This window comes from Selaginella moellendorffii, unplaced genomic scaffold (genome assembly GCF_000143415.4).
Source record: "Selaginella moellendorffii unplaced genomic scaffold, v1.0 SELMOscaffold_53, whole genome shotgun sequence".
NCBI lineage: Eukaryota > Viridiplantae > Streptophyta > Lycopodiopsida > Selaginellales > Selaginellaceae > Selaginella > Selaginella moellendorffii.
Window position 1 is genome coordinate 736,038 of NW_003314314.1, and position 26,311 is coordinate 762,348.

General features: G+C 50.9%; 7 protein-coding genes across 10 annotated transcripts; 3 read left to right on the plus strand and 4 right to left on the minus strand.

Moving 5' to 3' along the window:
* The first annotated feature begins 1,265 nt into the window (after positions 1–1,265).
* Positions 1,266–5,000, plus strand: LOC9660879 (uncharacterized mitochondrial carrier YPR011C). 2 transcript variants are annotated; one of them, XR_002993860.1, is made up of 15 exons: positions 1,266–1,600; positions 1,672–1,758; positions 1,832–1,954; positions 2,019–2,074; positions 2,144–2,242; positions 2,303–2,534; positions 2,593–2,651; positions 2,710–2,776; positions 2,832–3,092; positions 3,154–3,272; positions 3,337–3,403; positions 3,447–3,543; positions 3,592–3,693; positions 3,742–3,875; positions 3,927–5,000. XR_002993860.1 is itself a non-coding variant. In XM_024687449.1 (14 exons), the coding sequence occupies exons 1-13, from the start codon at positions 1,343–1,345 to the stop codon at positions 3,690–3,692; spliced, it is 1,626 nt and encodes a 541-aa protein (XP_024543217.1). In that variant the 5' UTR covers positions 1,266–1,342; the 3' UTR covers position 3,693; positions 3,742–4,139. The 2 variants fall into 2 exon arrangements, 1 of the variants encoding a protein (XP_024543217.1); XM_024687449.1 differs by having other exon boundaries at positions 3,742–4,139.
* A 1,821-nt stretch (positions 5,001–6,821) lies between these two features.
* Positions 6,822–10,743, minus strand: LOC9636207 (protein AUXIN SIGNALING F-BOX 2). The gene is made up of 3 exons (XM_002982339.2): positions 9,594–10,743; positions 8,897–9,524; positions 6,822–8,243 (listed from the first exon to the last, which is right to left on the minus strand). Exons 1-3 carry the CDS (start codon positions 10,067–10,069, stop codon positions 7,428–7,430), a joined length of 1,920 nt encoding a protein of 639 aa, XP_002982385.2. The 5' UTR covers positions 10,070–10,743; the 3' UTR covers positions 6,822–7,427.
* Positions 10,744–12,529: 1,786 nt separating this feature from the next.
* Positions 12,530–15,402, minus strand: LOC9660880 (plastidal glycolate/glycerate translocator 1, chloroplastic). 2 transcript variants are annotated; one of them, XM_002982340.2, is made up of 10 exons: positions 15,294–15,402; positions 14,871–15,210; positions 14,427–14,733; positions 14,106–14,367; positions 13,935–14,050; positions 13,762–13,871; positions 13,511–13,688; positions 13,319–13,448; positions 13,033–13,242; positions 12,530–12,958 (listed from the first exon to the last, which is right to left on the minus strand). In XM_002982340.2, exons 2-9 carry the CDS (start codon positions 15,138–15,140, stop codon positions 13,092–13,094), a joined length of 1,524 nt encoding a protein of 507 aa, XP_002982386.2. In that variant the 5' UTR covers positions 15,141–15,210; positions 15,294–15,402; the 3' UTR covers positions 12,530–12,958; positions 13,033–13,091. The 2 variants fall into 2 exon arrangements, with proteins under 2 accessions (XP_002982386.2, XP_024543193.1); XM_024687425.1 differs by having other exon boundaries at positions 13,319–13,461.
* Positions 15,303–16,585, plus strand: LOC9660881. The gene is made up of 3 exons (XM_002982233.2): positions 15,303–15,656; positions 16,180–16,368; positions 16,423–16,585. The coding sequence occupies exons 1-3, from the start codon at positions 15,375–15,377 to the stop codon at positions 16,519–16,521; spliced, it is 570 nt and encodes a 189-aa protein (XP_002982279.2). The 5' UTR covers positions 15,303–15,374; the 3' UTR covers positions 16,522–16,585.
* A 368-nt stretch (positions 16,586–16,953) lies between these two features.
* LOC112350716 (probable membrane-associated kinase regulator 1) lies at positions 16,954–19,350 on the minus strand. Its single transcript, XM_024687426.1, has one exon. The coding sequence runs from the start codon at positions 18,753–18,755 to the stop codon at positions 17,304–17,306; it is 1,452 nt and encodes a 483-aa protein (XP_024543194.1). The 5' UTR covers positions 18,756–19,350; the 3' UTR covers positions 16,954–17,303.
* An 89-nt stretch (positions 19,351–19,439) lies between these two features.
* Positions 19,440–24,227, minus strand: LOC112350714 (putative serine/threonine-protein kinase-like protein CCR3). 2 transcript variants are annotated; one of them, XM_024687419.1, is made up of 6 exons: positions 24,112–24,227; positions 23,955–24,062; positions 23,582–23,885; positions 23,229–23,493; positions 22,962–23,169; positions 19,440–22,903 (listed from the first exon to the last, which is right to left on the minus strand). In XM_024687419.1, exon 6 carries the CDS (start codon positions 22,083–22,085, stop codon positions 19,542–19,544), a length of 2,544 nt encoding a protein of 847 aa, XP_024543187.1. In that variant the 5' UTR covers positions 22,086–22,903; positions 22,962–23,169; positions 23,229–23,493; positions 23,582–23,885; positions 23,955–24,062; positions 24,112–24,227; the 3' UTR covers positions 19,440–19,541. The 2 variants fall into 2 exon arrangements, with proteins under 2 accessions (XP_024543187.1, XP_024543188.1); XM_024687420.1 differs by having other exon boundaries at positions 23,052–23,169; positions 23,229–23,885.
* An 82-nt stretch (positions 24,228–24,309) lies between these two features.
* On the plus strand, positions 24,310–26,248 carry LOC9660882 (adenylyltransferase and sulfurtransferase MOCS3-1). The gene is made up of 11 exons (XM_024687429.1): positions 24,310–24,526; positions 24,597–24,689; positions 24,737–24,792; positions 24,846–24,910; positions 24,970–25,044; positions 25,095–25,173; positions 25,238–25,276; positions 25,328–25,436; positions 25,492–25,610; positions 25,669–25,788; positions 25,846–26,248. The coding sequence occupies exons 1-11, from the start codon at positions 24,310–24,312 to the stop codon at positions 26,206–26,208; spliced, it is 1,335 nt and encodes a 444-aa protein (XP_024543197.1). The 3' UTR covers positions 26,209–26,248.
* The last annotated feature ends 63 nt before the right edge of the window (positions 26,249–26,311 follow it).

Here is a 26,311-nt window from a genome sequence, read left to right on the forward strand (position 1 = left end):
TTTATTTTGGTACCAGGGATTACAATCAACTTCTTCAAGAAGTTCCTCCTTTGAATTTGCGACTTGCAGACTTGCAAATAGAAATTGCCTAAAGCTGAGATGTTGGAGCCTATAGAACAAACTCCCATTGAAAGGGTTCATACTCAATTTCCTCACCGGCTTGAAAGTGAGCTCAAATGCACTTGCTATCATCACTTTTGACATTGTCCCAGCCAAGCCTATACCCCATTTTGTTACGTTTCACCTTATTTGACTAAATCACAATTTGAGTCAGGAAAATGCCCGCGCAATCTCGGCCGCCAATCAAGAACAACGAAAAACACAAACCAGTCTCCTTTGATGGTCTGACAAAAGAGTCCTATCAAAACTCTCCACATCGCTCTCATATATAAGCTTCTCATGGAAACAAAACGCTCTTATTCAAAGCATTGCTCAGTCGATCCACAATCATAGAGAAAACTTCATTGAAGGACGATGGAAAAGCTCATATTGTTCTCGCTGTTCTTGTCCATTGTCTCACGCTGCTTCGCTCAACTCGGCCAGACGAATGGTAGTGATTTTTCTGTAAACTTAAGCTTCACTGGTCCTCCATCACCAGGAACTTCATTGTCAGTCACTTGGTTGAACTCTCCAAGAAACTCCTCCACTGCTGTTCTCGCCAGCACTTCCGCTTCTTTCTGCCAGATCCAGATTCAAGCCACCAACACGCCGGTGCTGCTCGGCCAGCCAACGCCAATCTTCTGGAGCTCGCCTTGCGCACCGGGCCTAAACTGTTCCTCTCGATTCCAAGTCAACGGGAGCTTGGAGCTCGTCGTGATGGAGGAGGTGGTGTGGAGCACAAGCACAGATGGGAGAAATGCGAGCTTTGCGAGGCTCAGCGATGGTGGAGAGCTCTCACTTGTGACGTCCTCTAACCAGGTTGTATGGACGAGTAGGGATGGGCCACTGGCGGGGCTTTGTTTGATCAGACAAAGCAGTGCCGGATCATCCCTTGCAGTTCCTTGCGGCTTATTGATTCTGCTCGGGTCACTCCTTCTAGCGCTATGAAAGAGTGTGTAGATCTTCTATCACAATAAAATTCTTCCACCATTCCTTAAAAGATATCTCAGTGATCCACTAAGTCGATTCTTTGTCAGCTCTATAGATATATGTGAAGAACTAACTACAAGCACAAAGTGGGCGGTAGAGATTTGCCCGGGTGGAAAAATCATATCGGCTCACAATGTGCCAAGTTGATGCTTATCGGCTGTCCATGTGTCTTCCTTCTATCGTTAGACCCTAATCACTTGGCACTTGCCATGGAAGCTCTTTAGCTAGGTTTCTCGGATCGATCCATTCCTCCATGGCGTCGCTCGATCACAGGGAAGCACGGCGAGCACAGGTGCGCTGGGCTAGAATCGAGGGGCTGAGCCCGGTGTTGCCGATTCCACGCGATAATCTGGGCCTCGGCGGTGCTGGATTGGGATTCGCGAGCATCAGCTTGTTTGGACGCCGCAAGCAAGAGAATGCGGGCCGGGAGGAGGCTGCTCCGGCTCAAGCGGTGCCATACTCGCCCAAGCGCGGGACGTATGCGCATGACGCTCTACAGCGGAGGTTTAAGGTGGGATTTTAGATTGTTTTGTTTATTCCCATGCCGTGACGAAGGAAGATCTTTGTCTTTGGCTCTTTCAGGAGCTGGACAAGCAAAACGCTGGGCACATAAGCGAGAATGATCTGAAAGCGGTGCTCAAGAGCCTCAATCTCCCATCGTCGGAAGAGGTACTAAAATTCGGTTCTGTTAAGTGTTTGTTTTCTATTATCTCTTTGGTGTTGTGACGTTTTCTATGCACAGAATGTTCAAGAGTTTCTCGATTCGCTTGGTGGCAATACTGTGCCATTTGATCAGTTCGCGGAGTACGCTGTTAGCCGAGAAAACCTCCTGTTTGATACCTTCAGAGAGCTCGACAAGAATAACGTACGAATCATATCATGTCCGTCTAGTTCTTATTGTTCTCTGTTGTCTGTTTGGCTTGCAACAGACAGGATACCTTACTACGAACGAAATAAAAGCCGCGTTGGTGAAATACAAGTTCCGGTAGGCTGTGCAAAGTATGTGAATTGCGAACTCTCTCTCTCGGTTTTCTTTTTTTTTTTTGCGTTTCAGGTTTTCGGACAGTGATCTGCAAGCACTTGCTCGGACCTACAGCAAAGTTGGTGCTGGTCCTTTTGATGAAAACCAGCTCTTTGATTTTGCTGATTACAGGTAATTCATATGCATTCTCGGTACTGGTGGTTGCGACTAAGAACTGAATTTTTACTGCAGGAATTGCTTGATGGCGTACAGTCAAAAGGATCTGATAGACGCGGATCAAGTTTGGGCTCGAGCTGCGATAGATGTAGGGGACGTGGATACATCTTTCCCTCTTATATCTGCGAAGAAAGGAAAAGCTGGCGACCTCCTCCTGTCGAAGGACAAGATATTGAAGCATTTGTCTCTTGGTGTGCTTGCCTCCGCAGTAACGAGGACGCTCGTGGCACCTCTGGAACGTGTGAAGGTACTACTCTTTTCACACCTTCCGAACATGACAAGAATTTGTTTGGCTGAAATTGCAGCTTCTCTCAACGGTGGATTCCAATATTGCTTTTGGGAAGGCTTTCGAAGAAATCCGGAAGTAAGCGGTTCTACTTACCTGGTTGCAGTTGCTGACATCACTTAGTGCTTGACTGCAGGGACGAGGGGTTTCAAGGACTTTTTAGAGGCAACTTACTGAATGTGGCCCGCGTGATTCCAACCAGGGTATGACTTGCAAAGCTCAAATTTGTTTCGCTTTGTTGACTGTTTGCATGTGTAGGTCGTGGAGTTCCTTGTTTATGACAAACTTAAAGAAACGCTGCTGAGTAAAAGAAAGCAGTCAGAAATTTCTAATTTCGATCGCTTACTTTTGGGGACGTTTGCTTCTATGGCTGGTGTTATTGCCGGGTATCCTCTGGATACCATGAGAACGGTTCTAGCGTCACAATTACCAAACAGGCATGTGGACGACTTGATGGTAAAATCTGCTTTGGACAATGGCGGATTTCTAAACTTGTACAGAGGCCTTATACCCAACTTGGTACGTAGTTTTACGAGCTGCGCTGTTTGCAATCTCTGATCCCTGAGTGTTTATTTGGCAGGCGAGGGCAGTACCATATACTCTGATAACTTTCACTGTATTTAATCATTTGCAAGAACGTCATAGACAAAAGACTGGTCCTGGTGGCGAGATTAAAACTTCCGTGGATGCTTTATTCGGGTAAGCGTTGTCTTACATTTTTGTGAACCTGGTTTGACACGCGCTTGGCCATTTTCCACTTTAGGATAGTGGCGGCTACGGCGGCACAGACCCTGGTGCATCCTCTCGAAGTGGTTCAACGGAGGTTGCAGGTATCGTTGAGAGAACTTTGACCTGGATTAATTACTTGTACAGGCTGAGACTGCAAAGCAAGGAGTACTGGTATACAATAACATGATAAATGCTTTCCAAGTTATCCTTGAAAAGGAGGGTGTAAATGGCCTTTATTCAGGTATGTCGTGAATACTTTCGTTCTGTTTTGACTTGAGAAATGTTACAGGGTTGGCCGCAAGCTATGTCAAAATTGTTCCTGCGACTGCGATCTCCTTACTCCTGTATAAAGCGCTCAAAGAAAAGCTCGACGATAGGCAGAGGCGATAAGGTACTGCACGGTTTGTTTTCTGAGTGCCTCAAAATGGTTCATCTGCAGGTTTGGCGAGTCACGTGTTCACTGTTTTAGCTGCTTCCATTGTGGAAACTACTTATTGAACCACAGCTTCCGAAAACAGTTTGAACGACTTGATTAGTCACACGACTTGGGAGCCTGAAAAGGAAGGCCTTCAGGTATGCCTTCGGCAATATACGCTGAAAACCTTGTTTCTTTGGAATTACTAGATTTGCTCCTGCAACTAGCAAAGTCACCTGGTTCTATATCCACAAGACCATTAGAAGTAAAGCTCACGTACTCAATGAGCTTATCTCTCCGGTATGCGCCTGTACTTCTTTTGGTTTTTGCACGCGATCTTTGTGTCTTGTGCAACGTTTGTACATTGTTTAAGACGGTTCTCTGACGAAAAGTTGCACAAGGCATGACGATTGCGAGATGTTTCGAAGGCTAGAGCATAGGCTTGCTGGTAGTGGTCGGCAATGGTGATCTGGAGGAGAGTATTCTAAGATGATCGCGGCTGGCTGGTGACAATAGTTCCCGCGGCTAGATAGGCAGGAAGTTGAAGCGTCACGCTTGAGAGTTCCGGGTAGCAGAAGGAACACAGGGACATTGTTGGGGCTGCATATGGACAGGATCAATCAGGGAAAAGCTAGCTAGCAGCAAAGCGAGCTGTGGTACCGTCGAAATGAGAAGTTGGCGAAATGTGAGGAAGAAGGGTCGTCCAACAGAAGGGACGTATCAAAGTCCGGGAAAATGGAAAGACCCAAGGAAAAGGAAGGCGGAGGCAGCCACGCGTTGGACATAGACTGGAAATTCCAATGAATGCGCGTGTTGGGCGTCTCCAGACAACGACGAGGACGTTGATAAGTTAAATCAATATGAAGTACCAGGTAGCAAGCAAGCCAAGCAGAAGAGGCAGGGGGAGAGGAAAATCACAAGAGAAATGATAAGCTCCGCGATTAGAAGGCTGATGGTGGTGCATTTGGTGACGAGGAAAGGAGGCAGCAGAGTAGCAGCAGTAGCAGTGGCAGAAACAGCAGTAGCAGAGCAGCAACTCATCAGGCACAGACCACCTCTTTAGTGTTTTTCTTTTATGCTGTTCTTGCTGGCTATGGTGGGGAGAGGTGGGAAGCTTGGGGAAGTGTCACATACATAGGGAAGAGAAAGAACAGATGAAGGATTGAAGAAGAGGAGGCTGCTGTTGTACTAGACACACTCTAGTACAGAGGTTTGGACAGGAGGTCATAATTAGCATCATATGAATTCCCATCTCATGCAAGGAAAAACAGCAGCATTTAGTAGCTGTCATGTGGCACACAAAGCTCACACACACTCTCCCACACACAAGTTTGGGAGCTGGCATTGGTGGGGAGAAAAGGCAGGCATTGTTTGCATGCTCAGTAAATGAATGCCCCCAGGATATTCACTTAGCTTGTAAGGGCATCATTGCATGATTCCCAAGTGGAAAGGTGGTGGAGTTTTGGGGGCTGGAGACCTCTAGAGAGAGACATTAGAACACATGTTTCCTATCTGATCGTTGGGGGCCATGAATTGATGAACTTCTTCACCCTCTGTGAAAAGGATTGTCTGTGTACACAGCCAGCAAGCAAGCAACCAAGGGTTTCAACTTTACAGTATTTATTTGCATAGATTAGGAGGAGCAGAGAGGCAAGGACAAATTTGTTCCAGGCTAGTGACAATGGCAAGGCTCTCAACCAAGAACAAGAACAATTTCTCTTTGCAGCAGCAACAGTCAAATAGTGGAGGGGAGACTGCTGCTGCTGGTGCTGCTGGTGCCACCCAATGTTAGGCTGGCCGCCTTCACTACCCTTGCTCTCAACTCTTTCTCTCTCATTTTATAAGACAACTGTTGGAATCCTGCACCAAGTATATATAATATTATTATATATTTCCTAGTTTTCTGTTCTGGTTGCAGTTTAAAATTCCAAATTCAGGACTCTTGTATGATATGTGGAGTGTTTTCTCTTTCTTGTATGCTATGTGGAGTGTTTTCTCTCTGCTGTGCATGGCTGCCAACGTTTTTAAAGAGCCCCCCTCCTCCCACCTGTGGAAAGGAAGTTAGGGATGTGGCTGAAATTGGCCTGTTATTGTTGTTTGTTTGTTTGCTTCTAGCCTAGTGGTCCACCTTTTGACCGCACCCCTCCCCACCCTTTTGTTTTGCTTGCATTATTCTTACCTTTTATCGCCACAACTGCTAGCCATGCAAACAAAGATCTCAGGAGAAAAAGAGGTGTGTGTTTTGTGATTGAGATGAAATGAGAGAGAGAGGCCCCAGCCAGCCAAGCAATAGCTCCATTCATTCAATTCAAATCTTTTGGGCATTCTTTACCACCTTTTTGCAACATCTGACCGGGCGCGTCCGTACCGTGGATCTGGGTCCGGGATTCAGCACGCCCATCGAAAGTGAGATGGTTGACGACGAGGGGAAGAATACTGAGCATCTGGATTGCCCTGAAATTTTGGGAGTGATGCGATCTTGGTGGTGGTGTATTTCCACAAGCTTTTCCTTTAGGTGGAGGCGGGTGAAAAAGTCTCTCGCCCAAAATTCAACAGGCTGGAAAGGCAACGAGTTCTCAGCCTTCCAAGAACTTGAGATGACAAAAGTATACGGAAGAGGAAGAATTTCCAGCTCCATGCTCGTTTACGTTTCGTTCGTTCTATCCATCCATCAATCAATCAAGCCATCCAAGGTAGAGATTTGGGCACAAATGTGGTAAGAAAAAGGTGGTGCGGCTGGCTTTTCATTGCATTCTAGGCAGCTACTAGCTGCTAGCCAGCTACAAGAATTCATGTAAAGCGCAAAAAAAAAAAAAAAAAAACAAAAAAAAAAGAGAGTGGTCACTTCATTTGTTTTGTCCTTGCCTCTTTTTTCTTCGATTTCGTCCCCAACGGGCAGCGAAAATTCGTCCCCTAGCTAACCTAAAATCTACGCATCAATCAAATCTAGAAGCCCTCTCGCACCAGGAATATCCCTCCACGTTTTGAAATTCAAAGGCTCTGGCGCGCGCGCGAAGTGCGGGGATTGGATGATCGATCGAATCGAATTCTTCCCGGCGAGTGAGGCGAGTGGAGGAGAGGAGAGGAGAGTGGAGTGGAGCGAGTGAAATCGACCCACACGACTTTGGAGTGGGCGCGGCAATGATTAATCATTGAATACAGGGAGATTTTCCCAGCCGGAGGTACAAGGCATGGCGGCCAGAAGTGCCCAGAAAGAGCAACAAGCAACGACGAACAAGGAACAAAGGAACGGAAAAAGCAACACGGCAGATAGCGCAGCACACGCAGCTAGTGCTAGAAGAGCCAAAAAAGATAGAGAAAGCAAAAGCAAAACAAAACACCCCCCCAAGATCTGGACAGACAAAGCCTGCGCAGGGAGGAAAGCAAAGAAAAGGAGAAATTTCATCATCGCTCACTACGTCTCTCAGATCCCCTCGTTGTCTCTCGCGAGAAAAAGCTACTCCATGCGTGCTCAAAGGAGGGAGAAAAAGAATTTCAAAGGAAAAAGGAACAAAGAAGAACAAAAGGAGACAAGAAAAAAAAATCACCACCTTCGCTGCAAATCTACAAACAATGTTAGCCGCTACTCTTCTCCGGAACCAATTCGCGCATCCATCATCCAATCCTCTTCTCGCCCAATTCCCAGCTCTCGATGGAGAAAATCTCCACGACCCAAGGCCCAAAATCCTTCCAGGACCCAGGGCGCTCTCCTAGATGCTCGAATTGGACGTGCCCACCGCGGCGCCGCGCACCCACCGCCAAAAGTACTCCCCGCCGCGCAGCCCAATGACGCTGGGCGGGCGGTCGCTCCTCGCGCTCGCCATCACCGTACGGTAGACGTACAGCATATCCACCGTATATTCGTCCTCCGTGCTCTCCTTGACGAGCTCCACGTTGAGCCACGGCAGCTTCTTGGACAGCTCGTCGCAGCCCGCGATGCTCACCCGGCAGCCCGAGAGCCAGAGGAAGCGCATCGTCTCGTAGCGCTCCAGCCCCGCCAGGAGCGCGCGATCGCCAAACGGGCAGTCGCGGATCTCCAGCTTGCGGATCTTGGTGCATCCCCGGAACACCGCCTCCAAGCCCACATCGCTGTCCGCCGCGAACGCCACCGAGAGCGTCTCCACGTTCTTGCCGAATTCGCCGATGTACTGGAAGGCGCGATCGGTGAGCAGGCCCGAGACCGCGAGGCGCTTGAGGTCCTTGCAGTTCTTGACGATGGCGCCGAATCCCTCGTCCAGCGGCTCGCCCGTGACGTGATCCGGCTGCCGGGTGGTGATGATGCACAGGCGGAAGCGGCGCATCTTGGAGCAGGCGCGCGACATGGCGGTGATGGCCGAGTTCGTCATCCGGCGGCAGAAGTAGAGGATCGAGGAGAGGTTGGCGCAGCCCTCGGAGATGGCGAGCAGGCCTTGCTCGGTCACCACGCCGACGCCCTCGTGATCCGCCGGGAACACCCGGAGCTCGCGAAGATCCTTGCAGGTGTTGGCCACGGTGCGCAGCCCGGCGTCCTCGACATTGTCCTGGAGCTGCGACCAGGGGAGAAAAGCAAAAGTGAGATGAATGGATCATGGATCGATCGATCGAGAGAATGCATGGGCTTTTTGACTGGGTCGATCGAGAGCGAGCGAGAGGCTGCTTGCCTCCATTCGTGAGCGAATGAGTCGCAAGCAATCATGATGCAAGAGAAGAGATGCCAATGGCCATGCCATGCCACACCAGCAAAAACCGAAAAAGCAAAAAGGAGCAAAAGTCAGAGAGGCTCGCATGTTCATTGTTCAGAATCAAACTATCACGCAGAAGGGGAAAAAAAAAAAAAACGAGAAAAGAAAAGAGAGAACACCAGAGAAGGGGACAGCCACAAATCGACCTGGAGACGACCCAAGAGGCAAAACTCAGCGCAACCCAGCTCGTGATTCCCGCGGCCGGGTATAACCCATCAAGGAAATCGCGAATGCACGCCCGTAGCAAGGAGCCCACGATCGAGATCACACCCAACCAAAAAGAAACGAAAAAAAAAACAAAAACACCGCACAAAAGCAGGGGATCACATACCATCAATGCACGCACACGAACACTACTACTACTACTAAAACCTCGCCTCGATCGATCAATCACCATGGAGCAACAAAGACGCCATAGAACCATGAAAAATCCAAGAGCGAGAGCGAGAGAGACTTACCCACAACCTCTGGAGCTTGTGGCAGTGGCTGAGCAGCTGGAGGAGATCCGCGTTGCGGAGGTTGGCGTAGCTGAGGTTGAGCGAGAGGAGGTTGAGGCAAACCGGGTAGAGCGCGATGAGACACGGCGGCTCCGCCTCCCAGATCCCGGACAAGCTCTGCAGCTTGGTGCAACTCGCGAGACACGCACTCAGGTCCTGAATCCGCTCCCACTGAATCATCTCCTGCTGCTCCGGAGCCGGCTGCGGCTGCACCTGCACCTGCACCTGCATCTGCGCCTGAAGCTGCTGCGGAAGCGGAAGCGGAAGCCCACCTACGCCAACTGCTCCGCCGCCGTTAAGGTTCCCGATGCCGCTCATCGAGCCCGTGCCCAGATCCGTGAGCTGCGGCCCGCAGCGCTGGAGCAGCTTCTGCAATTGCCACAGCGCCACCTTTTTGTTGAGGCCCAGGCTCCGGAGCTGCGGGTTGCGAGCGACCAGCGCGTCCAGGGCGTCGAAGTCCACGGCCGCGTCCAGGCAGGAGAAGTGGAGCGCCAGGAGCGAGGTTGTGGTGTCCGGGAAGGCGCTGATCCAGTCCACGCCGCTGTGATCCTCCACCAGGCTCTCCTGGAGGTTGAGCTCCTGCAAGTTCCTGGAGAGATCATCACGGCGACGGCGATGAGCATCCAATCAATCCGTCCAGAGGAGAGGAGATGCTTACCGGCAGTTCCTGGCGATGGAGGCGAGGCCCTTGGTGCTGAAGCCGTCGCAATTGTTAAGCACGATGACGCGGAAGCTTGGGAAGGAGGTGGCGAGGAGATCGAGCGCCTCGTCGCTCACGCACATCCGCTTGAGGCGGAGCTCCTCCAGCGGGAGCGACGCGTGCGCGAAGGTGACGATCCATGGCAGGAGATAGGCTCCCCAATGCGGGGGCAAGAGATTGAAATCCGCGAAGCGCGGCTTGCCCTTGAGCGTGAGGGAGCGCACCTTGGGGAAGCGTCGCGCGACGAGCTCCGGCGAGACCGAGTAGCAGTTGCCGATGAAGAGGTTGGCGCGGCTGGCGGCCTCGGCCTTGTACCACGACTTGCAGACGAGCGACACCGAGTTGCGATCGCGGTGGGAGGAGAGGAAGACGAGGACGTGCTCGAGGATGTCGTCCGGGAACTCGTACACCATGTCTCGGGCGAAGCCTCTCATCAAAGCCCGGCGATTGGAAGCGATCTAGCTTGAAGAGTGGGGGTGGAGAAACAGGGGAGTGGTGGATCAATCGGCGGGATTTGGCGCGTGGGTTCGCGACTGGAGGGCTGCTCCTGGCGATTGGGAGGATTTTAGAGCGACCCAAGTCCTTATCTCCAGCTGTTCTTGTCTCCTGGCAGGACCCATCAAGACCAAATCCCTCTCGCTCTCTCGCTCTTCCAAGTTGCGCTTGAATCCACCAGCGTCCGTGTCTCTCCCCGGCCGCGATCTAGCTAAGCGCAGCTATGGCCGCGTGGGATCCCTTGGAACCCCCGACCACCAGCACAAGCCACAGCGCGCTTGTTCTTTGCTTGTTCTTCCGTCTCTCCTTTATCCCCTCCCTCCCCTGTTCTTCTTGCGCTCGCTCGTCGGTGACGCCCACTGTATCAGACACCTATTCGCTGCTGGTGATCCGTCCTCCTCATCCATTCTCGCCATTCCCGCCGGGTCAAAGCGCCCAGATCGCCGAATCCATCCCCTCCATCGCCGCAAGAACGACCACCCGATCAAAATCAATCAATCAGCCCATCTCCGCTTTCCTTGTCTTCCCTCTCCAGGATCGAGGAGAAGAACTCTCTAGCTAGCACCAATTTCTTGGCTCTCGCTCGCATCGCTCGCTCTCTCGCGACTCGCGAGCGACAAAAAAAAAAACATAAGAAAAAACACACACACTCACACACACACGGCCTTGATTTCGAGCACACACTAAACTGGATTTGCGTCAAATCTTGGGGTACGCTTGGCTGTCGGATTTGAGAGCGCGACTGACGTCCGCCGGCCACCCGCCTCGTATAAAGCGGGAAAACGGACCGTATCTCGCATTAACCACGCCGTAGCGTACTGCTCTACATACAGCCCTAAGCACCTGGCGAATATTCGGGTTTGCGCTGGTCAAGCCCTTGACCGCATATTCCGCCAAAGATGCGCCCCTCTAAATGGCCCATCATAAATTTTTGTGCCACGTTGGTACTTGGAAAAGTAGCCGTAGCATTGTGCATGATCATCATCAGCCAACGTACTTACTATCATTCGGGCGAGAAAATAAAAGGAAAATACCCCAAGGTGTTTTGCCTGCTATGGTTAAGATTTGGTAGAGATTTTTATTTCTTTTTAGAAGTTTGCTTCGCGGATCCCCCATTCAGGCTCGATCAGGCATGTCGGCGTCTCATTTAAATCGCTGTTCTAGCCTGCTTTAGTTCGTGTCTCGAGTTTTATGATCCGATCGGTGTAAGTAGCTGCTAACTTTGAGATGAAATGTCCACTCTCGGATCAGCTCAACTCGATGCGATGCGAAGACAATGCTGCGCTAAACTCGCTCGTTCGTCCTAGAAATCCAAAAGGGGTACTTTTACCGCGTAAGTTTTTCCGTGTAGCGAAGCTCGCGCTCGCAGTCCTTTCAATCGATTTAACAATCGATCTTGTTGCAGAGGCAGCAGCGGCGGAGATATCTGCATGAGAGCCAAGCAAAAAACTCGTGAGTGCAGTGAGACTCGACGAAATCATGCTTACCAGTGCCACAACTCCATAGTTTAGCTTTAAAAAACCTACCTCGATCGATGGCTGATAGATGGGCAGAACGTTTTTCTCGCCCAGCCATGGCGGACCAGAAGCTAGCTCCTCTCCTTTGCCTCTCTGCCAAAGCCGTGCCTTGTGTGAGTGAGACGAAGAACGAAGAAGATGGAAGCAAAAGGAGTGATAGCTTACTTATTTACTCGCTCCTCCTTTCAAGGCACGATGAAAAATGATATCTTATGATCGCTGCTGCTACCTCTGATTCCTGGAGTCTCTGCTCGCTCGCTGCTCGCATTTCTGTGCATGGCGATCAATGCAATGCCTCTTTCCAGTCTGGACTGATCCAACTCCGATCTGATTGATCGTTTGATTCTTCCGAAATCCCTCCAGGAAATAAAAACTCTCCCCTCGCCATAGGTGGTGGGGAGGAGCTTGTGTATTCCTTCACTTTCTCCAGTTGCTATATATACATACCTCTTCCTTTTGCGCTGGTCAGTGGTGGTGGATGATTGATATAAAAACCTTGCATGGTTTTTCTTTGCGCTCGCCTCGATTTCTGAGACAAAATCGACAAAAGTAAGTGAGGAATCCAACAGCAGCAGCGACTCTAAACGCAAATCCCTCTAGCTAAGCTAAAGAATGCTTGTTTATTTTTGTGATCTTCTCGGAGCACGAGGATCATGACGAGTAACTCTCATGATCTCCTCTCGCTGGTTTGATCCCAAGCACTAGATGGGTCGTGAGAGAATCGAGCAGTGACGCTACATACCTTGGATCCGAGGACGAGCGCCATGACCCAGCAGCGTCGTCATCGCGAGGGACCAGCGATTATAGCCGAAAACCCTGCCAACATTTTAACACGCTCTCAAGTTTTTGCATAAACAAAACTTCTTACGGAAAAGCGCGAGCAAACAAGAAGAAGAAGCGTCGATTACTTTATTCCCTGCGGCTTTTGCTTCTCAGGAATGATTGAAGCGAAGCTTCTTTCCTTCGCAGAGAGAAAAAGATATAAAAAAACGAAAGGAAAAACAAATTTTTAGACGAAGATGAGGAAGAAAGAAGAAGAACCTCGCATTGAAACAATGATTGTGTTCGTATGAGAACTTGCATCGTCTCGTCGCCAAGGAGAAATAATTTAATCTTCTTTCTCCCAGCGAATAAACTCCGCTTTTCTCTTTCGTCTAGCGGCTGTTCATGATGGTCCAGATTTAATTCCGGTGCTCCATTTGTGGTAGCTGCTTTTTTGACTTGGATAAACAAATACTTCCACCCCAAAGTTGCTGCGTTCATCTGGGAGATTTTCGTGCAAGACCAATGGGAGGAAAAAGCGAAAGCTCTCTGTGAAATGCAGCAGCAAAAATATACGAATCAATCAAGCAATCAATGCCGAATTGAAAAAGTCGCTCGCGTACCTCTGAGAAGTTTGTTTCTTTTTTCTTTCTATTGCCTGTTCCTTTTTCTCCATTGGCAACTAACCGGCCAGAGCGACGAGGCTTTGCTGGACAACGGGAACTGCGGCCACCACCGACGAGATTATTCCCGTGAGAGCATAAGCTATCGCACAAAACGGTAGTGCCTCGGGTTCTTTTGCGGATAGCGCTGCAGTGCCTAATCCATGAGCACTGGCAAGAAGAAAAAGAAGAAGAAGGATCAGGACGATGATGAGACATTAAAGTTCACGCATTTTAAAATGCAAACCTGGAAGCTGTAGCCATCCCTCTAGCAATCGGATCGTCCAGTTCGAGCTTATCCATTAATGTCTGCGCGAAGTTTGCTCCGACAAGACCGGTCAACACCACAACTGCTGCTGTCAACGATTGATTTTGAGCTGTAGAAAATACCTGCGAGCTTACAAAACGATTCAATAGCAGGATAAAGTGAAAAGCAAACCTTCGAGTAGAGACGAGATTGGCAGCGCTAAAGCAACAGTAACACATCTCGGTACTATAGCTCGAGTGAATTGTCCGTCCAGGCCGAGGACTCGTCCAGCTGCTGCGGTGGAATACAGAGAAAAAAGCGACGATGCAATAACTGCTGAAAAAATCTCCGCGGCGTGCCTCTTGACAAGCTGAGTTTGGAAGAAACAAATTACTCTAAGTGAATGAACGAACGAGTCATATAAGATCTTACAGAAACGTCACCTTTCTTTGACGAAACATCGAGAACGAGAAAGAGAGAATCACCGAACCAAGAAATCCCATGAGCAAGTCACCGGCACCAGGATCCCTAGGATTCTTTGTCAAATAAGCTCCTGACAAAGAGGAATTTGACAAAACACGAATAAGTTGCAAAACAGGTTGCACAGGAAGTGTACCTAGTATTGATTCGAATCCTCTTTGCGTGAAAAGGCCGAGCAAGAACGCGGCCAGGTCTGCAGCTATAGCACAGCACACAATCGGATGGAGCACCTTCTTAAGATCCGCTGGGAAGCTACAGCAGACAATGAAACAAAAAGTCGGTTAGAACTAAAGTTGGACGAGCAAACCTTGAGCCCAGCATATATCCGAGAACAGTTGCTGCAAGTAGAAAAGGCAGCGCTGTTGCTGGAAATGATCCAAGAGCCCCGGGAGACAAAACCGCTAGACCAAACGACAATACAAACACGATGGACCAGGTTGTTATCTCTTTCGCTGTGAATGGAGCAGGCTTTGGAGTCGGCTCCGTGGGCTCTAGCTTGGTTCGAACGATTCCCCTGACAGCCACCGCAGTGTATCCCGCCACAGCCAAAGTTGCAGCCCATCCAAAAACTGCCAAGGAACAAACCATATCAGTAATGCCAAAACTTGAAACAGTTCTTTTATCTTACCGAGAATGGCACCAATCTTTGCACCAGCGGACGCAGGAATACCTTTGGTTGCAAGTGGAATGACGACCAAGGAAGGCACATAAAAAAGTGGCAGCCATCTTTGTATGAACGTGATCGCTGGAGAAAAAAAGGAGACCACCGACGCAGCCGAGTCGGGTGATGCCGCGTCCAAAACGTTGAGGATGACGAAGATGCAAAACATCCCAAACAACGCACTTGGAAACTTTATCGACGCTGAAACGAAGAGTTTCTTGAGTAGCTTATCCAGTCCCAGGAAAATTCCCAGTGACACTCCCAGATGAGCCACCTACATTCGCAAGAAAACTTCAGTACTTCGAAAACTTGGCCGATAGAAAAAAGAAAACGAAAACGAAAAACTGGATCTACCTAGGACAAAAACTCAAAAGATCTTACTCAGATCTCTCAACATAGAAGAAAGATTACTTGCGTGAGTGCCAGAGAAGAAGCTCTCCCTTCTCCACTGTTGTGTCCTTCGGTGCTCGAGGATCTTCGCACGAGAACGAGACGACGATTTCTTCCCGAGAGCGCAAGTAAGTTACTCTGGATGTCCATTCCTCCACCACCACCAAGTCTCGAGAGAAGAACACGACCAGTGCCACTTCGATTTCCAGGCTCGCAGGTATTTCTCTTCCATTTCTCCGGAGGATGGCAGCTCGGGCGAGGAGATCTGAGACTTAAACTCAGCAATGCCATCGAATCTACGTACCAATCGGCTACCAGGGATCCACTGTTCTTCCCGTCTCTTATCTCGTGAAGCCCAGACCTGTGGAAGAAAAAAATTCTTCTATCTTAAAAAACCACCCAATAAAACCATGCCACTTCTTTTGTCGGGACCACGACACATACCTTTAAGTGTAACCGAAGGAAAAAAAGAGAAACCCTTGCTCCTCCTCTGCGATCGATCGGTCGCTCCAGCTCCATCGATTGATGCGAATGGCGCTGGCGGGGATCGCCGCGGCGGGAGCTATGGCAGCCGGGGGAGTGGCGCTGTGGAAATTCCGGCCCAAGGATCCCATCTTCGAGGTAACCTCGATCGAATTCAAGGGATTCCAGATGCGCTTCTGCACGGATTCGCCGATGCTCATGGCGGTGATCGATGTGGAGCTGGTGCTGAGCATCAGCGTCACCAATCCCAACGTCGCGCCGATTGAGTACACGAGCACTACCATGGACATCTTCTACCACGACACACTTCTAGGGCAAGCCAAGGTGAGTTCTACTATACTTTCTATAGCTTTCTTCGTTCTTCCAAAAGAATGTCAAGGCGTGCTAGATCTTTTTTTTTTTCTTTGTCTTGATCAAATCAATGCTTTGAGATGGCAGCCAGCATTTTTTCGTTAGATCATCCATCACTCCTGTCAAGAACTGTTCTAGATTGAGAACACTGTAGAAACAAGTTATTCACAAGGAAAAACTATGAAAAACAATCGTGACCAATCAAGATCTCGATTGTTCACGATTGCTCATAGTTTTTCCTCGTGAATATCTTGTTTCTTCGATTAAGGAATTGCTACATTGTTTTCCTCGTGAATTGCCTGTTTCTTTGATCAAGTAATTGCTACATTGTCTTGGTTCGCATGAATAGCACTCCAATCTCTTCTTCTTCAAATTTGAGCTAGAAATCTAAACTTCCGTAGAAATCGAGAGCTTGGAAGTTCTTCCAGAGCTCGAGAGCGTGCATTCACGTCTAAACAACCAAAAAAAAAAAAAAACTTTATTTTTTTTCTTCCAGGTTGACGAAGGCAGCCAGGAGGCCGATTCCACCAAAATCCTGCGCGTCCCCGCCAAGCTCGATGGCCTCCAAGTCACGAACCACGTCAAGGATCTCATCAAAGACGTGTATAATCGCGAGATGCTGCTCCACTCCACCGTCACGATCTGCGGCGCCGCCAGAGTCTGGAAATGGCGCCACAAATTCGAGGTTTGTCGGCTCAATTCATCGCGCTCAAATCTCCCAATCGCGCTGGTCTTCCAGGTTCACGTCGACAGCGACATCAAGGTCGATCCAATCTACCTCGACGTGATCGAGCAGGAGAATCGCGTCCATATGGAAATGCCGCTGGTGGCGGGATGAGAAGCTCTGTTTTTAGGGTTCTTGATAAATGTCACTCTGTTCTTAGGGATTTTGGTCCCCTGTTTCTAGGGCTATTGCGAGTTTCGCCGATCCAAGCGCGATTTCCACGAATTATTTTAGTGGGCTCGCAGCTGCCGGACAGCTGCGCGGACCCAATTGCCTGATTCCGCGCGCAACAGAGCAAAACAGGGCAGAATCTCGCAAGCCCAGGTGAGTGCAACGAAATGATTCACGGACGAACAACAACAGCAACCATAAGAACAAGGAAAAAGATGATGGAATTGTCGACGATCCATTCCATCGATGAGAGGATCGAGGCATTAAAAAAGCCTCTGGGGAATTTCGAGGGGCTGGTTTCTCGTTCGCGCTCTTGCCTGCCTCATATCTCATCTCGTTTGATCTGTCTTGCGTGTACTTTGGCCAAAGAACATGTCCAAAAGAAACAAAGGTATTTATATATATTGTGTTGGTTGACCACTCTCCCCCTGTGTAGTCATGGTCCATGTCTCTCACTCAACACACTCAAAGAATATCTCTCTTATCTCACATATCACACACACAACACTCAAATCCTCACTCTGGGATCCAAATCTCGGCTTTCCGATCGCTTGGGCAGCCGCAGCGCGCGATTTCCTTGGATGGGCAGCCGCGAATCGGGAGAATTCATCCCGAATTGCAGTAGAATCGCAGCATCGGACCAGCGATGAACCAGAGCACTCGGGATTGTGCTTGATTCGTCCATCCATTCCCGTCGATCGATCGATTGGAGGTGGCGAGAGGTCTCACATCACAGCGACGGTGCGATCTGGCTTGCCCGGCCCGTGCGAATGCGAGGGAGGCGGATTGGAAGAGGACGAGGACGAGGACGAGAAGAGCTTCCGCAAGCCATGAACCCTAACGCTCCGGAGCGACGGCCCAATGCACGCCGGGACGTGAAGAACGGGCGTCACTCGCACGCTCGAGGAGGAAGGCTTGTGATCCGATGGCCGCCTCCAGTTGCTCTCGCTGTGGGGCCGCGAATTCCCGATCAGGACGTGGTCCTGGAGCTGCATCTTGGCCGATAGCGTGGAAGAATTCGCCTTGCGATTGCTCCCACTTCTCTGGAGATTGCTGCCGCTGTTCTTCCCTGCCGACGAGTTCTGGAGCTGCCCATGGAGCCTGGCGTTAGAGATTCCAGCCGATGATCGCCGCCCCCTGCTGCTAGCCCGGCCTCTGTTCGAATCGGGCTTGCTCCTGCTCGAATTTCTGCCCGGGGCGATGGCGATCTCGTCTGGGAAATCCGCGGAGGAGGAGGAAGAGGAATTAGCCGACGACGCTGTCCAATTCGAGGAGGAATTGGAGGAAGTAGACGAGACCGACGAGGAGTGGAGCGCCAGGATCTCGGGATCGCAGGAATTAGAGGAGGAATCCTTGAGCAGCGGCACCAGAGAAATGTCATGGACAATCTCTGCCGGATCATCCGGAGGAGAGATCTCTGGTGCATTGGAGCTGCTGGAATTGGAGCTGCTACTCCGGTTAAAGATCATCTTGAGAAGCTTGGCTGGAACACCTTGCTTGGAAGAACTCGATGCTTTTGGGGAAGAAATGGATTTTCTTTGAAATCCGAAGAGATCTCTCCAGCGGCTGGAAGAAGAACACTTGCCAGATTTTGGGGGTGAGGAGGGGCGCGAGGTGTAGCCCGGCGGGGGATAGGAAGAGGATTTGAGCGTGGACGCCACCACCAATGGGCGAGCGGGAGATCTCAGCGAGCGCTCGCGGCGCATTAGGGCAACCGGTGGCGATCTTGCCACGATCGATCCTTGCTGCTGCTTCATCTGGGCGATGGGCTGGTTCTTCCCAGGCGGCGCTGGATCCATCCGGAGCTCGGACAAGTCCTGGACCATTTGGATTCGCGGAGGGAGATGGAGTGGCAGGAGCTTGCCCTTGTAGAAGAGCTCGTCGGCGGAGAGCATTGGGGGGTTCTTGGGCGGCGCCGCGCGATCGCTAGCGGCGGTGGCGCTGGCCGTGAATTCAAACTCGCCAGACGAGGAGGAGGGGCGGTGGCGTGGCGATAGCGAAGCGCCCACATTGCTGCCGGGATGATCTAGATCGCCCAGTTGGGCGAAATCGTTGGAGAACGAGATCCGTGGGCTGTGCCAAGATCTACCGCTGCTGCTCCTGCTGCTACTGCCGCCGCCGCCGCTGCCCAGATCATCCGAGAGCTCCACCGATTCCAAGAAGCTCTTGCCCGCCATAGCTATGGCCTTCCTCTTCCCGGCCTGTGATCGAGGCAGCGCGGCCTCTGGAAACCATGAGTCATCCGAGGCGATTCCACTCCACTTCCTCTCGCCACTAGCATTTCTCGCGATCAGCGATGGATCGATCGATCCAGGAGGGGGAGAGCTACGAAAGATCCAATTGCTGGCCGGAAAGGAATCGCCAGGCGATGCCCTGTACTTTCTGGGCTAAATAGCAAGGAAAAGAGGATGGGTCATGGCTTTGCTTGTAGCAAGCACAACAGTGCAGCCATAGACAGGCGGGCAAAACTCCCCCACACGTGCCACGTGGACACGTCGTGCCAATCGGACGGACGCGATCGTCCTATACACCGAGACCGGATTAGTTATGATACGGCTTAACCCACGGCATAAACCCCTGTGGTTTAGACCATGATTAGTACGGACATACTGCCAGGGTGGGCCACATGGGGTTTAAATCCAGTACGGCCCACGTGGCCAGAACAATATTTGTCTTTCCCGGTTATGTTAATCGTAGCCCCTAAAGTAGAAGCGTATGGAATCTCGCAGGAATCTTCCGTTCCATGGTAGCTGGATAGAGAGGAATTTTCACCTAAGTGACAAGCGCTTGTACTTTACCTTGCAGCGGAATAAAGCTGCGCAGCAAAAAGAAGATCTCTACCAAATACGAGCCGTCCATTCCAGGATCTATCCAACGGCTGCAATTTAAAATTTTAAAATCTGGCGCGGGCAAGAAAAGAATATCCCCATAAAAGCGAAGGAATAAAAAAATTCACGAACTAGCTAGAGCTGGCCGCTAGACGAAGAATTGCTCGAGCTTCTCAGCTCCTGCTGCTTCTTCCTCCTCCTCTCGCTGCGATTCAACACCGCGACAGCGCTCTCCAATCGGCTCACAATCTCGCCCATGCTCGGCCGCTCCTTCCCCTCGAGCCGGACGCACTCCTCCGCGAGCTCCGCCACGATCAACACCGCCTCCATCTCGTCCGCCTCCTCGGGAACTCCAATCCTCGGATCCAGGATTGAGATCACTTGCCCCGCCAGGATGAATGGCACCGCGAAATCCACCACATTGACAGGCAGCTGTGGATTCTGGCGGAGCTTGAGCCGGTTCTCCACGATGATCGCGCGCTTGCCGGTGAGGATCTCGAGCAGCACCACGCCGAAGCTGTAGACGTCGCTCTTGGTGGTGAGCTGCTGGAGCCTGTAGTACTCGGGATCCATGTAGCCCACGGTGCCGGCGGCGGTGAGAGAGAGATGGGACTCGCCATCGCTCGGACCCATGAGCGAGAGGCCAAAGTCCGAGACCCTGGCCGAGCACTCGGCGTCGATGAGGATGTTGCTCGACTTGATGTCCCTGTGGATGATCGGAGGAACCGCGTACGTGTGGAGGTACTCGATCCCCCTGGCGGCCTGGAGGGCGATCCCGATTCGCATTTGCCACGAGTTTAGATTGATCGCGAAGATCCTCTCTTGCTGCTGTGGGACGATCTCTCCACCCTCTTGCCGTTCCTGGTGTTCTTCCTCCTTTCGCCCGTGGAGGTGATCGTGGACGGTTCCATTCGGCATGAAATCGTAGACGAGCAATCGCTCGTCGTCCTCGGCACAGAATCCCACCAGCGTCACCAGGTGCCGGTGGTGGAGCCTGGTGAGGAACTCGAGCTCGCTCTGGAAAGCCGATTCCTTGTCCTGGAACTTCTTCTTGGCGATGGCGTCCATGCCCGACGATCCAACCCCGCCGCGCTTGATCGCCACCTCGCGCCCGTCCGGAAGAACACCCCGGTAGACGGTGCCAAAGCTGCCAGTGCCGATGCGATTGTCATCGCTGAAGTTGTCGGTGGCGGCCGCGAGCTCTTCCAGCGTGAATGTTTCAGCTCGGCCCAGGCTCCTCCGGCTCCCGGTCACGTACGATGCTCCACTGCGCTGCCGTCGCAATTGCTGCTGCTGGGAGATCGTCACCGATCCATTGTTGGCATTCACGGAGTGATGGATCCTTCCGGACTCCGAGCGCTTGCGGAGCCTCGACCAAGAACAGAACGCGATCGCAACGAGGCCGAGTAGCATCCCTGTCGATCCCAGCACCACGCTCACGATCTCCACGTTCGATAGCCTCCGCCGCCGAGATCTTCCAGGAGGAGGAGGTGGAGGAGCTAGCGGTGGAGGTGGCGGTGATAAGCTGCATTGCCTGTCCCCGCCAGTGATCCCGCAAGGGACCTCCTCGATTGCCCCTTCCGGGCATCTGGTGCACGACACGCAGACGTGATTGAATCCACCGCAGACGCTGGAATTCCCTGTGACATTCACCAGCGCGTACGATTCCGCCGCGCATTGCCCACTGCTACACGATCCTGGCAGCGATTGGCTCAACCCGATCGAGACGCTGCCCCAGCAAGTTACCCCAAGATCGCCGCTCCTCACGCCGCAAGTGTAGAAATCCCCCGCGGCGATGGAATCAAACCTCACTCCTGCTGGCGCCGCGAGCTGCGAGGTGGAATTGTCGCCCCAGCAGAGCGCCTGGCGCGTCGATCGATCCAACCCGCAAGAATGCCTCTGCCCTAACGCAAACGCGAAGAACTCCACACTGGGAGGGAAATCCAGCTGCCCGTACGTGTTATCGCCCCAGCAGTACGACACGGTCCCAAAGGACGAGTATAGGCCACAGGCGTGTTGGCCGCCCGCCTGTACGGACGAGAATGAGCCCTGCGATGGCTGGAAGCGCCGTTGGATCGATTCGTCGCCCCAACACACGACGCTCCCGTTTGACGCGACGATGCCACAGCTGAAATTCGAGCCGCTGGTGATGCTGGTGAGATTTGCTAGATTAGTCGGTGCCGCCATGCCGATCCCTCGCCAGCAATCCACGCCGCCATCGATCGATCGAATGCCGCAGACGTGGGAATCGCCCACCGCGATCTGGGAGTAGCTCGCGCTCGAGAGGCGGCTGCGCGAGCTGAAATTCATGGAATCCCAGCAAAAGGGCTGCCGCGTCCACTCCCTGAGCGCGCAGAAGAATCCATTCCCGCCCGAGATACCAACGAAGGAAGCGTCGCCATAGCTGAGTGGGGGGCTGGCGCTGTTATTGCTGCCCGCGCAGCTGATGATCGATCCAGCCAATCCGGGGACAATCCCGCAAATCCGAGCTTCTGGGTACGTGGGAGCGATCCCCGACATTGAACCCAATGAGCGCGCGGCAGGGATTAGCAGCGAGACGACGAGAAATCGACATACCAGACCCCATTTCTTCGCTAAAGCTCTGTTCTTGCGACCCGAATTCCTACCCAAGGAGACCGAATTCTCAAGAATTGCCTGAAACCCACTACACCTGTCCATGAAGCAAGCTGATCAAGCTTGGATCGTCCCCAATTGCAGCACATTTTTCGTTCCCGGGTCGTGCAATTCCGGCCGGTCTCGGGTTTCGATCGGTAAGGAGGAAGCGAACGCCTATTGATGAACGACCGCGATTTTCTGCCGCGCTGCTGGTACCTAGAGTCGTCGTCCAAAGTCCTCCACGGAGCGCGAGCTATAAATCCCAAAGCGGGCTTTTCTCGCAGCTCTCGATCGTTTCAAACCGGCGGCTCATTGACCATTCCAGCACAGTGGAAATTAGCACCAAATTTTTGTGCGTGCGCGGTCTAGTAAATCTAATCGTTGTTTTCTTCTTCTACGTGGTCTTGGGGGAGCTTCCGCGATCCAGTTTTGTCAATTCAGCGCGCAGCGCGTGAAAAAGAGCCATGTCCGATTTAACCAAGGGCCGTAGGATCCCGGTCAAGCCCAGCTCTGACGTTGATTTGACAGGAATATTCTACCGATTTGAATTTAAAAGTTTTGCCGCGTGGCACCGCCCACCCAGCTAACCTGTGGACGAACTGTCGAACTCCGTTGAAAACTTGCGCTGGGGCGGAGGGGGGGATCGTTCTCGACATTTTTTGCATCTGAGCGAGTTATTTCTCGTCAATCAGGAGCTCTGGAATGCTACAAGGACGCCCAGAAAGCAAACGAAAAGAGATGGAGGGGATCCGTGGACGTCCTTGTCGGATCCACAAACACCCAAAAACCTTTGCTCTAATCTTTTCAATAAATTCGCGAACCTTGACGCTGCTGACATTTGGCTGGTTTCTAGAATCATTTAAGCTGCCCTGGCCTTAAACCTGCGAAAAATAATCACAGTAAGTTCACGACGAGAAAGTTGCAGAGTGTTTCTTCTACCTGTACTTCGGTTTGACGTTTACCAGGAAAGCAGCGCCAAGAAAACAAAGGTTTTGAGGCATTCAAAGCGATTTTTACAGAGATTGGTACCTCTGAATTGAGTCCATGGTTTGTGTACAAGACCCTGGCCAAGTCCAGCCATGGAGATCCCTCTCAAAATACAGCGATGACTCCGCTGCTCTGAGAAGTCTTGACGGAATCTCGCGCCCTGAGACAAAAAAGAGAATAAAAAGTATGTAATAAGAGAAACTGAAGTTAACAACTTACCTCTCCAAACCTTTGATGCGATGCCGACTCGGTCAGCAAAAGCCCCAGTTGCCACCTCAAAAGATCGCTCGCTGTCGATGACTCTTGACTCTCCTCGGTCTCCTCCTTTAATTTGATTTTCGTTTCCTTCACACCTTAATCGTGGAAAGCGCGTTTCCCCATCGAAAGCCCCATTTCGCACGACTAAAGTGTTGTGTAAGACGAGGAAGAAGCACGGGGAGCGATGAATGCGAGCACCGGAGCTGGCCCTCTCTGTCTTCTCTGCCTGTAAAAACTATGAGAAACTCCAAAGCATTGTTTCTAGTGCTGCCAGTAAGTAATCCCACTGTGACTTAAAAAATCTCGTAGCTTACTTGGTTCGAGGAGGAAGGGGAACCGACGAAGTTTTCTAGTGCTTTCAACACCTCCAAAACTTGTGAGGGACAGGTAGATCGATCAGTGTATGCGCTGCATGATCCACACTCGTTTTGCTTTGCTGTCTAGATCAAATTCAATCACCAAGTACTTAGACAACGAAGTAGGAAGAAAAAAAAATTCGTTTCCTTGAAAGCATTGAAAAGGTTATACCAAAGTTTCCGGACTGTTAGAACACATGTCGCTCCACTACTAAAAAACGATCCCCTTCTTCTCAAGAAAATCTTTTGCCTCGATGATATCCTGACAGACAATGAAGCGAAAAAGATCAATCTCTTTTTTCCCGAGAGAATTTGATCGAGAAAAGTAAACCTGTTGTAGTAGAATCGCCTCCTTGGGACACGATGGAAAAACCAGGAGTCCATAAGCAACCATCACGACGCCATAGCAACCCAAAGCAAAAATCGCGAGAATTGGGAGCTACAAAGTCAAATATTTAGCGAAGAAAAGATAGAAGTGCAATACTCACGTAAGGAACGAATTTTGCTACGGGATCCGGTAGATCAGATCGAAGGAGTAGACTGAGCCACAGCGCGGTGACGAGAACAGCGATGGCGCCTAGCTTGATCACTTGCTTCATGGCGCTCGTCGCGCGAGCCCAAGAACCCTAGATCGAATTTTGGCGCTCACATTTTTAGGGCTCTTAGTGGGTTTTGGGGTTTGCGAGATGGGGGGAGAAGACGCCGAGTCGCTGCGCGCGGAGATCTCTCGTCTCCAGCAGCGCGTGGAGATGCTAGAGCAGAAGCTGGCTGATCGAGATCGCGTGCCTGTGAGGAGCGCGGCGGCGGAGGATTTGCGGTCGGCTTACACGACTCATGGATTGGATTCGTATCAGGTCTGTCGATATAGCAGGCAGCTCCTCGTTCCGGCCTTTGGCATCGCAGGTGTGTATTACGAATAGTTTCTCTTCTGGAACTTCCTTTTTCTTCTTCGAGGCTAACGAGCTAGTATCAGGCCAAGAGAAGTTGCTAAGTTCTTCCATTTTGGTTATTGGCTGTGGAGGCTTAGGCTCTTCTGCCGCATTATATCTTGCCGCCGCTGGTGTTGGTATACTTCGTCGAATTCTAGTGCGTGAATCATTTTTTCTGCGGCAGGTGTTCTTGGGCTTGTGGACCGTGATACTGTGGAGCTAAACAATCTCCATCGCCAGGTACTTCGTTTCGTTCTTCGCATTTCAGACATTTTTTTCTTCGTTCTTTTCAGATCATCCACTCCGAGGAAGCCATCGGTACGTCAAAAGTGAGGTCCGCTGCTACGTCTTGCAGGAGGTATGGTGTTTCTATGCGTCAGCAATGGTTTCTAGTTCTTTCTTCCTGTCGTTCCTCAGGATTAATAGCTCTCTATCCATTTTGGAGTTTCCAAATGGATTTTCCGCTGACAATGCATTGGAGATTGTGAGAAAGTATGCCATTCAATCGTCCTTTCGCCTGAATTCTTCGCATTCTTCAACAGGTTCGATGTGGTCGTCGATGCTACGGACAATCTCCCGAGTCGCTACCTCATCAGTGACGCCTGCGTTGTTGCAAGGAAGGTACATATCCATCAATTCGGATGTATAGAACGGATAAAAGAACACTCGTAATTCGCGTTTCCAGCCATTGGTATCCGGCGCAGCACTCGGTCTAGATGGCCAGGTAAGACTTTCATCAGCTTGATGTGATTTAATCCAACATTCTTTTATGCAGCTAACTGTTTACAATCACAAGAATGGACCATGCTATCGTTGCTTATTTCCTCTCCCACCTCCTCAAAGCGCTTGCCAAAGATGTTCTGATAGCGGAGTACTTGGTGTTGGTACGTGAAGCTTTACAGCCTCGAAGATCTGAATCCTTTATTCTTGTTCTTGCAGTGCCAGGAATAATTGGCTCCCTTGAAGCTCTAGAGGCAATCAAGCTTGCAAGTGGTATCGGGGAGCCACTTAGCAGCAGAATGCTAATCTTTGATGCGACCTTGGGAAGGTTTCAAAATGTAAGGCACGCTGTTCCTTTTGAGCTGAGCAAGTCATCTAGACTTTGTCTTTTATCAGATCAAACTGAGAGCAAAGAATCCAAGCTGTGTGGCGTGTGGAGACAATCCGGAAATCACTGAAGCGAATTTTCACAACATGAATTACGAGGAGTTTACCGGAGTTGCCATGACAGATGAGGTAAGTAGGACCAACACGCTTTCAAATCTTCGATAATCTTTCTCTATCATTTCGTAGGCTCCAGTTCGAAAGCAAGTGGTCTCTCTTTCCAATTCCCTGAGCTGCTTAGAGCTGAGAAAACGCATCGAAGAAAAAGTCCCTCACGTCCTGTTAGACGTCCGTGACGAGCACCAGTACGCCATCAGCGCGCTGCCACAGTCGACAAACATTCCTCTCTCGCAACTCCAGAAGAACAGCCAAGAGCTCCGCGATATCATACTCGACGACGAGAAGATGCCAGTCTTTGTTATCTGCCGGAGGGGGAATAGCTCTCAGGAAGCTGTGGAGCTGCTCAGAAACTCTGGAGTTAACGCCTTGGATGTCACGGGAGGACTTGAGGCGTGGTCCAGAGAGGTAGACTCCAAGTTTCCTTTGTACTAAATCGTTTTTTCTCTACAGGAAAGCTCAAAGGTCTTGGTTTTCTTAGAAACAAAGCACTTTTTCTTTCGAGAATCATCAAAAGTTTCGCGGAATAATCTCGTTT

Coding starts and splice junctions, on each gene's coding strand:
- LOC112350716 (XM_024687426.1), bottom strand. CDS start 18,755: ATGGCGGGCAAGAGCTTCTTGGAATCGGTGGAGCTCTCGGATGATCTG.
- LOC9660879 (XM_024687449.1), top strand. CDS start 1,343: ATGGCGTCGCTCGATCACAGGGAAGCACGGCGAGCACAGGTGCGCTGG. Junction 1,601..1,671: donor CTCTACAGCGGAGGTTTAAG/GTGGGATTTTAG, acceptor TGGCTCTTTCAG/GAGCTGGACAAGCAAAACGC. Junction 3,404..3,446: donor TGGTTCAACGGAGGTTGCAG/GTATCGTTGAGA, acceptor TTACTTGTACAG/GCTGAGACTGCAAAGCAAGG.
- LOC9636207 (XM_002982339.2), bottom strand. CDS start 10,069: ATGAGAGGCTTCGCCCGAGACATGGTGTACGAGTTCCCGGACGACATC. Junction 9,525..9,593: donor TCCATCGCCAGGAACTGCCG/GTAAGCATCTCC, acceptor TGATCTCTCCAG/GAACTTGCAGGAGCTCAACC. Junction 8,244..8,896: donor ACAAGCTCCAGAGGTTGTGG/GTAAGTCTCTCT, acceptor CCCTGGTCGCAG/CTCCAGGACAATGTCGAGGA.
- LOC9660881 (XM_002982233.2), top strand. CDS start 15,375: ATGCGAATGGCGCTGGCGGGGATCGCCGCGGCGGGAGCTATGGCAGCC. Junction 15,657..16,179: donor CACTTCTAGGGCAAGCCAAG/GTGAGTTCTACT, acceptor TTTTTCTTCCAG/GTTGACGAAGGCAGCCAGGA. Junction 16,369..16,422: donor AATGGCGCCACAAATTCGAG/GTTTGTCGGCTC, acceptor CTGGTCTTCCAG/GTTCACGTCGACAGCGACAT.
- LOC9660880 (XM_002982340.2), bottom strand. CDS start 15,140: ATGGCATTGCTGAGTTTAAGTCTCAGATCTCCTCGCCCGAGCTGCCAT. Junction 14,051..14,105: donor GGATATATGCTGGGCTCAAG/GTTTGCTCGTCC, acceptor TGTCTGCTGTAG/CTTCCCAGCGGATCTTAAGA. Junction 13,243..13,318: donor GGGATGGCTACAGCTTCCAG/GTTTGCATTTTA, acceptor TCTTCTTGCCAG/TGCTCATGGATTAGGCACTG.
- LOC9660882 (XM_024687429.1), top strand. CDS start 24,310: ATGGGGGGAGAAGACGCCGAGTCGCTGCGCGCGGAGATCTCTCGTCTC. Junction 25,174..25,237: donor CCTGCGTTGTTGCAAGGAAG/GTACATATCCAT, acceptor TCGCGTTTCCAG/CCATTGGTATCCGGCGCAGC. Junction 25,277..25,327: donor CACTCGGTCTAGATGGCCAG/GTAAGACTTTCA, acceptor TCTTTTATGCAG/CTAACTGTTTACAATCACAA.
- LOC112350714 (XM_024687419.1), bottom strand. CDS start 22,085: ATGGACAGGTGTAGTGGGTTTCAGGCAATTCTTGAGAATTCGGTCTCC.